This window comes from Zootoca vivipara, chromosome 3, assembly GCF_965207765.1.
Source record: "Zootoca vivipara chromosome 3, rZooViv2.hap1.1, whole genome shotgun sequence".
Lineage (NCBI taxonomy): Eukaryota > Metazoa > Chordata > Lepidosauria > Squamata > Lacertidae > Zootoca > Zootoca vivipara.
In genome coordinates, this window is record NC_142586.1 from 74113601 (window position 1) to 74124039 (window position 10439).

The 10439-nt window shown below is 44.9% G+C and overlaps 1 protein-coding gene and 1 non-coding gene across 2 annotated transcripts; both read right to left on the bottom strand.

Moving 5' to 3' along the window:
* Positions 1-2309: 2309 nt before the first annotated feature.
* Positions 2310-9908, bottom strand: TOMM20 (translocase of outer mitochondrial membrane 20). The gene is made up of 5 exons (XM_035108420.3): positions 9745-9908; positions 7729-7775; positions 7010-7091; positions 5106-5248; positions 2310-2728 (listed from the first exon to the last, which is right to left on the bottom strand). Exons 1-5 carry the CDS (start codon positions 9866-9868, stop codon positions 2684-2686), a joined length of 441 nt encoding a protein of 146 aa, XP_034964311.1. The 5' UTR covers positions 9869-9908; the 3' UTR covers positions 2310-2683.
* On the bottom strand, positions 8594-8734 carry LOC118083291 (small nucleolar RNA SNORA14). Its single transcript, XR_004692367.1, has one exon. It is a non-coding gene; the product is annotated as a small nucleolar RNA SNORA14 (small nucleolar RNA).
* Positions 9909-10439: the final 531 nt, after the last annotated feature.

Genomic DNA, 10439 nt, shown 5'->3' on the forward strand with positions numbered 1-10439 from the left:
GTGTAGAACCAAAGCTTTCTGTTGTTGGTAGGGGCTGCTATACATTTATTAAAAAGTTACATATTTTGTGGCTTTTCTTCCTTTCATGGTATAATGTTTTTTTTAATGTTTATAAATGCACGTCATTTGGAGACCTTTCTAGGTAACAAGCAAGTACGTAATGAGTAACAATATTTTTGCTGACGTTACGATTTTTAAAAATACATTGGGACAGAAAGTAGTTGTGAGAAGGAGACAAGTTGATGTGAGTCCACAATACATGCCTTGATAAATGATGTGCCTAACCCTAACTTGGACTAATACATCTGCAGGGCCATGTCATGATTAGCTATAGAGTTCATCTGTCAGACCATTGAGCTAGCGCTCTCCACTTACTTCAGTGGGAGAACTGCAACATTAGTTTCACAAGAAAGCCTTCTACCGGCATTGGAGGTGAGCACAACTTCAGTGTTAGCATAGGATTCCAACTAGTCTCCACTCCTTGACCCCAACCTCTGCTCCTTTTTTGGCTCTTGTACCAACAGTGCACCACCGCTTCTAGTAGCTACAGCAGCTTAACAACTGGGTCAGTGTTTACAATGCCCGCAAAGCATTAAGGGATTTAGTAGCGATCCTTTCCTCACCCAGCACATCTAACCAGTAATCTGAATTATAGTTAAGCTTGACTTACATCAGCTGCACTGCAGTCTGCATTCCCCGCTCCCTTCAGGCAGTGAGTTTAAGATTACCTTTCAGTCCCCATCTCCTCCTCCAAGCAGCATCACATTCCAAGCCTTTTCCGAGACTCCACCAACCTTCAGGAGATGTCCTTTTTCGGGGGGGGGGGTGAGGAGCAATGAGGGTGGCAGTGGAGAGAGGGGATGGGAAATTTTCCCTTGGGCAACTGCTGCTTTGGATGCAACCCAGTATATGTATTTTATTTGGCCGGCTAATGTTAAGTAATGTTAAATAAGCAGGAAAATATTTCATTAAGGGAAATATGTATGGACACAGCTGGGTCAAATCAATGATAAAGAATTCTGCAGGGAAACAAGTACATACTGTTGACTACATGGTCTGGACATTTCCCGGAGAACAAAATTGTTCAGTGTGTAATTCTGTCACTTAAAAAAAAATACAGCAAAGTTGTCCATCCTGGCAAACAATATTAAAAAAATCTCGACCCCTCCGTGAGGCTGGGCCTTCGCCGTCACGCTCCTGCGACGTCTCTCCACCTTCGCCATCGCGCTCCTGGGCGGCATGACCTCCAGGAACGCAACGGCAAAGGTGGAGAGGCGTCGCAGGAGCGCGACGGCGAAGGCCCGGCCTCGCGGAGGGGTCAAGAGAAGTGAAGCCGGGCCTTTACCGTTGCACCCCTGCAGGGTGGAGAGAGACATCGGCACGGGGTCGAGAGAAGCAGCAGCCGCCGACGCTCTAACCAGAGCTAGACGCACCGCAAACCACCCCGGCCATTCCTGGCGTCTGGCGGTGGCCGCTCTGAGGAGGAGGAAGGTCGCCCGGCCAGCACCGCGGAGAGAGAGGGATGGAGAGCCGCAGGCACTGCCACCATCGTGCAGCGAAACGACTCGCCAAGCCACTCGCCAATCAGGGCAGAGGCTGTGTCGTGCAGGGGCTGCGGGAGCTGCAGCAGGGGTCTCCACCATGAAGCGGCTCGGGAGCGTCTGCCTGCCTCCTCCTCCACAGCTGCTGTTGCTGCTGCTGCTGGGAGCCCTTTTCTATGCGCGAGGTAAGAGCTTCTGAGGGGAAACACACACACACACACACCCTGGGTTTCCAGCGCTGTTCTCAGCCGCCTTGAATGAGACGCGGCCGCAGTGCAGGGCACTTGTATCGGGGAAGAAAGGCTCCTTTCCGCGCAGTTTGCCTCCATGAAGGCATCGGAGCGCTTCCGTGACTGCGTCCCAGTCGTGGACGCTCTGATGCCTCCGTGGAGGCCTCCATAGGCCTCAGACACCTCGGGTTACTTACTTTCGGGTTTCGATTGTTCGTAAACCGAAAGTTCGTAACCCGAGGTGTTCGTAAACCTTGGTACCACTGTAATACATTTTTCTTCTCAGTTACCGGTATATTTTTCGAGATTGATTACAGTAAAACTGCATTTAAAATGATTTAGGAGTCATTTTTAAATTATTGTTTTGTTTTGTTATTTTACTTGGTATAAGGTTCCTTGTAGGTCCATTAGAGCCAAAGAACCAAAGACAAAATAAAGTTAATAAGAGCTATCTGAAAAATAATAGTCCCGGGCACTGTACAGAACATGCTGAAATTTGTCACAATCCCTTTGACATTTGAATGAGCACACATACACATGGGAGGGTAGGTAAGTCTTTTAATGCCTTAGCTTTGGGTTTTTCAAAAATGAGCACAGGGTTTTTTCATGTTGTAGTAATACATCTTTTATATGTACAATGCTGCAACCGTATCGGTAATAAATGACATGAATGATAACTCAACATGGTGTATTTATAAAATGAATTTATCAAAATACACTTTGCACTAGATAATAAATAAAGTCCAGCCAAACCAACCCACTCAAAGTTAAAATTAACTTTGGTCGGTTCAAATGTGGTATACAGTTCATGAGTTCTATGCTTACTCCTTTACCCTGCTCTCCCCTCCCTCCCCCCCAAGTGATGCTCATATTTTGGGCTAAGGAAATATTTGTTTTTCCAGCTGAAATTTCTCATTCCACATCATCTTCAGCCAAGCACTGTGCACTTACAATTCTCTGTAAAAGAAAATATTTGAACCATCTTAGAGTAATAAGACTCTCTCGTCGGGTGAATTACAGAATGAGTCGCAACCTGCAAAATTAAATTTAGATTCTCCCTCTTCTGTGAAAATCAACATTAGTAAGAAAACAGCAGGTAAACAGCAAGTGCAGCAAGGATCTAATAAGCTTGCTAATCAAAATACAGTATTTATAAAAATGAAATTGTGCAATATTTGGCCAAGCGAACATCAACCAAACTTGAGGCACCTGCGATCCAGTAATTAAACTTTCATCTATTACTGCTGTTAATATTTTACTCCACTTTATTTAGTTGGTTTGAAATTAACTAAATGAAAGAAATACCAAGAAATCTTGGTTATGCAGGTCTCTTATGTTAAGCCAGAATGAAAACACTGAAATAGCCCTTTAGCAGCTATAGTGTGGCCCATTTTCCAAATTCTAATTGCAGCTGCAAGGTCTTAAAAAGCCCAGGTCTGATTTGTTTTTGTTTGTGTTTAACTCAAGTTTTAGATCTGTCAGAAATGTCTGACGAGCAACAGGCTGTGGGTGAAATCCAAAGGTGTCCATTTGCCAGTGGAAGGAACATCCAGCCATGCTATAGGAGTCCACTTCCTGTCCTCTGCAACGAAGTGCTACCTAAAATATGATCAAGAATGTTGGGAGACCCTCCAGAGTAGGTTGGGGGCATGGGGAAGAAAGTGGAAGCCTGCTTACATGGCTTCTAATGTAACCCAGTGGTCTCCAACAAAGGAACTCATGCGCAAATAAGGGTTTTTACTGCTCCTCGTGGTGCTGCAAACACTTTTGGAACTCCTCTCTTTCAGGAATATCTTGTCCAATTCATACTTCCAGACATGCTCACATGAACAATATGGTTTGAACTAACCTCCTGAACAGATGAGGTTGCCAAAATGGTATAGGGAAAGTTCTATAGTGAGGAATCCATCACAAATGCCACTCTGCCCTTTATCAGGTGGCACTGACAATTAAAGCATGACTGTACCACAGAACAGGGGTAACAAACATCGTGGCCTCCAGGAAGTTGGACTAAAACTGTCATCAGCCCCAGCCAGAATCGCAAATGGTCAGATATGATGGGACATGAAGTTAAGGGCAAGCTCTGAACCCCAGTCATTTAGGATTTGGGAGCTGGGTGGACGGCTGCATCATGAACCAAATGAAGTTTACAGACAATCCTCAAAAGTGGCCTTTCACAGAACACATTATCGGAGGACATCTTGGGAGCTAGGAATATATAAAACTGCTAGATCATCTTTTCCCTTTAATTCTGAGTTATATGTGAGTTTGTTCAGACATAGTAAACCCTTCTTATTAAAGGGAAGCAAATAATTGCTCTTGCACATTGGAAATCTGCTTCAACCCTTTCAACAGGGTTGCATCAAATTGCGTTGTTCCACTCACAGAAGGCTCACTGATTCAATGAAAGCTTCTGTGAATGGAAAGCAGGAGGCAACTAATTCCCCCACCCCTCTCTGCAACCACCTTCCACGCTGCCCAGGAGATGGCCTGAAGGCAAAATGAGGCCACTAACTTGCTGAAGCTAAGCAGGTCTGTGTCTGGTCAGTGACTGGATAGGAGACTGCCTGGGAACCACATGTGTGCCATCTTGGATTTCATAATGGAAAAAAGGCAGGATAGAATACAAACTGCCGCCTCCTTCCATTCACAGAAGCATCAAAAGAGTTAACAGAAACACACTTCTGGATATAACTTAGAGTAGCTGCATATAGTAGGAATGAATGTTATGGAGTTTGAGAGCTGCAGTTGTTCTGACAAGCAGTCCTTGGTCTCAAGGACAGCAAGCAAGCAGGCAGTAGGCACAAGTGCCAGAAAAGCTGCTTGCATGAGCTGCTTGAGAAGTCAGAATCGTGCCATAATATGAGGCAGGCAAAAACACCACCAGGTTCCTGCTTCTGTTCCCACTCGACTGATCCCCAGGGCCTTTTAACACCAATTGCCTTGTGGGATGCTAGTTCCTGCTCAAGTGGAGCTGTTTTGTTTTAAGTGTCCATTGTATCTTCTGAGCTGCCTTGAGGACTAGAGTTGAAAATGGGATGTATTTGCACTAAATGAAACAAAACAGAGCCACCACTTGCTCAATTCCAGTTAGAATACCTCCCTAATTTTAAAGCCAAGTCTACCAATGTGATGAATTAGACACTTGTCTCAGTATCAGCAAAACCACCAAAATCAATTTGTAAAGTTGCAATCCTGAGCACACTTTCTTGGGAGCAACAACCCTGTTAAAAATCAACGGGAACAAACATGCACAGGAAGAGGCAAATAATGTTGATTGTGACTACTCCTATTTCAAAGTATGAAAAGGAGTGCAAAAAACAGCTTTTCATACCTGGCTAATTGTGGGGAGTTTAGTGAGAAGCATCTGGAACACTGGTGGCGGAAGTGTCTGCTGCAGAACTTGTAGTAACTGCTGCGGTTGTCCACACACAGCAATGGCATTCGTCAAGTGATCAACACCCTTTTCATAGTCTCCTGTAAAATATGAAGCATATTAAATTGGCTTTAAATTGCATGCCCTAAATTTCACCTTCAAAGTAGGTTTGGAAGCATCAATGGAACAAATGGACTATTTAGAACAAATGAACTAAATAAAGTATAGAGGAGCAGAGCACACCAGCTCAATCTCCAATAGCCTTCTTGACTGCACCCTGAACCTTCTCACATTCATTGGCAAGGTCTGAAGAGGGATTCTTTGTCTGTTTGCCTAGACCAGGCATAGGCAACCTTGGGTCTCCAGATGTTTTGGAACTACAACTCCCATGATCCCTGACCACTGGCCCTGTTAGCTAGGGATCATGGGAGTTGGAGTTCCAAAACATCTGGAGAGCCAAGGTTGCCTATGCCTGGCCTAGACAATGACATACTTAGAATCCTACCATGATTCTACCGTGGTCTTCAGGAGGATTCTAGCTAAACACACTTAGAAAGGCACCCCTTCAGAATTCCGGCATCAATCCATAAAGGGATGGGGCTGTTAGGAGTGGGAAGCAACCCTTCCATGCTTTAGTTCCTCATGTAACCTCTGAAAAGCTGAAGAGGGCTTATGTTTTATCTCAAAGCAAAACTGATTAAACAATCAGTTTATGATTTGTCGCCAGAAAAAAGGACAACCATTAGCTTTGCACTTTCAGGCTTCATTTGTCACTCATCTTCAGTTAATAGCAAATCTTACTGTACAGTATATCCAAAGGAATTTAAATCAATTTACCAACACTTTATTCCCAGGTGCCATTTTTAAGTAGAAATAGAAATAATTCCTAACTACCCTTGAGACTATATTTGGGTTGTATGGATAGCTTAGCATCCAAAAACTGAGAAGGCATTCTCAAGATACTCATTACAACTAGAATAAAATTTTCAAGTAAATGGAAGACAGCAAACCTCCATTTGCCGATGGATAACAAAATACATTATTGACTTGAGACTTTGAGAAAGGCAGAAACGCCCAACTTGACACCATTTCACTGAGTACTGGAATGGACACTACAACCAGAAAATTCCCAGGTAGATTTTTTATCATTTATTATGTCATCTTTTTAAGATAGGGTGGTTGTGATAATAATGTAATCATGGTAGGAAATTTCTGACTTTTAAGAAAGCAATTTTAAATATGACTGGTCTTTGGCAGCCTGGATCAGGGTAACCAATGTGGCAATGCAGTTCCAGATGTTACTGACTCCAATGCCCATCATCCCTGACTACTGGCTGTGCTGGCTGGGGCTTACACGAGTTGCAGTTCACACATCTGGCCAGTACATTGGTGATTCCCAGTCTGGATAGGGTACTAAATCTGTACAGTTGCGGATGGGATCCATTACGGAGTTCCAGTCGGATCCTGAGGTTTCCGCAACCAGAGGAACCACTTCTGCACATGTGCACAGGGCGAAACCCGGAAAAATACTTCTGGGTTTGCCGCACACGTATCCCGAAGGATACGTAACTGGAGGTGAACATAAGTAGAAGTTCCACTGTATTAGATTTATATAACATGACAGTTAAGATATGCTATCATGTTAAACAATGGCTGCATCCGGATGATGATATCTAGGCTTCTTAAGCTGAGATATAAACAAATCTCACTGCCTTGCACATAGCCACTTCACATGCATACAAACCAGGAAGCCCTCAGTTAATTATTGTTCCCCATTATGTCCCATTTCAAAAATTAACATTATTTGAACGGTAATATCTTTTACTCCCCCATTCCCCCACATTTGTAGAAATTTCAACAACCTTGTGCTAGTAGTTCCTCGCCCAGCTGTATCTCTTCAAGGAAGAACTTTTGAACAGCTTCAGCATCTTTTAGATCAGGCAACTGTAACAATGATATTTATGCAATCAGCCATTTATAAGTCACAACAACCTGTTCCTCACATATGCTTTTAAATACAGTACTTAAGAGCATTCTAGTAGGGTTTTTTTAAGTTAGGTTTTTAAGCATTGGCAAAATGCCTGAACTCCTGAGATCACCTCCATATCAGCATTTGCTACAGAACTGAGCCACACTCTGTGAAACTTCTTTCCATGGAAACAATTAATTTAGAATATATCCATGGAAGGGGTCCCCAGCCCCTCAACACTCCCCCCTCAAAAAAGCAGTCTTCTGAGGGTCAGCAATTCTCCTGAATTGCCTATGATTTGGGGAGCAAGGGGGACTGCCAGAAAACACAAAATACACTTTCGGTGAGTGGTGCAGGAAATTATCTGGATTCAAGTTGGCTAACATAGATCAAAACAGTTGTTAGTACAGACAACAACCATTTTACGTGTCCGATTAACGCACAATCATGCACACGCTTGTCGCTGCCAACCCAGAAGTGGCCCCAAAATGGGGTGGAATGGAGCAGGCTTATGTGTGCTTTCAAGCCAAAATCCAATTTGAAATTAATTCTGTACACCCTGTATAATGTACCACAACTAAAACTGAACTCAAGTCAACAAGGTATCAATACCTTTGAAAGTCCTGCTCTTTCTTTGGCGAGTTTCTGCTTCTTCCGTCCTATGAATTAAACACACCACACATTTTCAGTTTCTATATTTAGGTAATCTACTGGAAAAAAAAGGATATATAGATCTTTGAATCACAATACTATTTGCACTCCAAATTGACTGGGGGGGGGGGGGGAGAACAACACTTGGACATTTCAAAATATCATCTAGAAATAAAACATAATATAGCTAGGGGTCCATATTTGGACAAGCAACCATCTACAAAGGCCTGTATATAGAGCAATTATTTATAAGAACTTATGCAAAATTACATTTTATACTGCCTGGAAACATACTTCCTAGGATAAAACTATTTCCCCTGAGCTCACTGCAGGCCCTATACAGCAGCAGGACCACTGCTACCAGGGAGTGGAGGTAACATTTTCATAACTGTGAGAAGACCTACCACCTAGTGGCATAATTAAATACAATGTTGCCTTGAAGCACACTTCTGGGGTGGGGGAGCTATTCTGCCTCAATTTGTCACATGCCCTATAAGAATAGCGACAGAATGGCAGGAATACTGGACAGCTACAGAGAAACAGTTAACATATCACATCTCCCAACATCACTTGACTGCCCCATCACCCAGAAACAAGTTAACTGCTTCCTATTGTATTATCATGCTCTACTGCAAACCGTACTGGAAGACAATGTTCTCAAGAAAGGAAGACAAAGCACAAAATATTTACAATGTCTGTATAAATCCCTGAAAAAATTTCAGCACACACAGAAAAGCTACCAGCTCAATTCTGAGAACATGTTTTACAATTTGGCACTTTCTGTGAGCGTGTGTTTTAAGAAAGAACGATCACATTAAAGAATATGAGTTTTTTATTGAAGAGGTGAAATAATGCAGAAGTATGAGAGAACATTCTGCATTTTGGATAACTCTACATTTTTCTCTTGCATCCATCCTTATCCTGGAAGTTATAACAGCAACAGTACCAGGAGGGTTTGAGAATGCGTAACAGTATAGCAAGTACCTAATAAGTCAGGTTAACTTTACAAAATTCTTTCCCCACTCCCTGTGAGTCCACTTCCTCCATCCGGGGTCCTTAGAGGCTTCATCATCTTTCAGGGGGTACTTGTGTACTAGGGGACTTTGAACTCTCTAGGATTCTAAATCACATGGGAAGTCTACATGAGCAGAAAAGGCTGCATGTGTTCACTTTGCAATACTGTACTGTACTGTACTTGGAAGGTGACAAACCCAATCACAGCATGGGAGGGATGAACATGGGACAAAAAAAACCTAGGTGGGCTTTGGTCATTTTTCCATGCAGGGGGAAAAATCTCAACAGCTTGATTAAGATACTTAAGTTTTTTGGAAACCTGTGCAAAACAAAGTATCAAAAATGCAACAAGCTTCTGCACTCCCAGGGACCCTTCTCAAAACACGTGGCAGGAAACACGATATACATCACCATGCATATCCACCGCAGAATGCTACAGCCCATCCCAAACTCCAGTAGGATTCATGCAGCAGGGAGCATGTGTTTGCTACACACACACACACGGTTTCTGCGTGCATCCAGCAAAAAACACACACTAGGTGGGTCATAACAGTGTGTGAAGCGATCCTCATGCAAACATATGCACCTTGTGACCTTTGAAATGAAGGCGAGCCTGGCGATGCAAGGGAGCAAGTGGAATAAGACCGCCCACGACAGAGGCATGCCCAGTTGGGAGGCCTGGTTTTGCTTTGTCCTCGGGGCCACCGCAAAATCCCCGCACCCGCTAATGGCGAGCAAGGACCCTCCTCCATCGCGCCGCGGAAGGAATCGCAGCCTCGGAAGCGGGCGAGGAGCCAGCGGGGCTTCCCCGGAGGGCCACCCTCACAGGCCCAGCCGACAATCGAGCGGGGGACGGGGAGGGGGGCAGGTCAGAGGGGCGATCCAGGGCCGGCTACAAGTGGGGTGGGGAAGCCCGGCGGCTGCACGAGGAGGAGGGCGGCCGAGAGAGAGAGCGCGACTCACGTTCCCGCAGCCGGTTCTTGAAGTTGGGGTCGCTCCTCCTCTTGCGGTCGAAGTAGATGCAGTAGCCGATGAAGAGAGCCCCGCAGAGGCCCGCGGCGATGGCGCTGCTCTTTCCCCCCATCATCCTGCCAGCCGAGCCCGCCTCGTACTTCACAGGCACCTTGGAGCGAGCAGAAGAGGAAGACCCCGCCCACCGCGGCTCCTCTACACACGCTCTCTTCGGCAGGCGGAGCGCGTCATCAGTCAGCGACCGCGGGGCCGAGCGCATGGGCAGGAAATCGAGCCGTTTCCTAGCGGCACTGCGCACGCGCGCGTTGTTTCCGCGAGAGCGCGGCGCATGCGTTGTGGGTTCACGCGGGACTCTTCCTCCCCCCCGCCCCCTTGAACTATGTTGAATGAGTCACGTCTGTTTAGTGTCCCCGAGAGTCCGTTTACTCTAAGCGTGTCCCAGGCTAACCTCTACGTAAGGGTGCCGCGGGCTCGTTGCGTTTAACCGCCGCAGAGGCTATTACGTTGCAGCCATAAAACTGCTAGGATACAGTACTAGCAAATCTTGTGGGATCATCACTGCTGCAGTTTCCATGTAATATGTTTGATAGTTGGTACAGAGAATTCCCCAGTAGTTTCCTGTACTAGATTAGAAGTCAAGCAGGTGATCGTCAAAGAAACAGATGGTTTAATCAAAGTTTACCTAC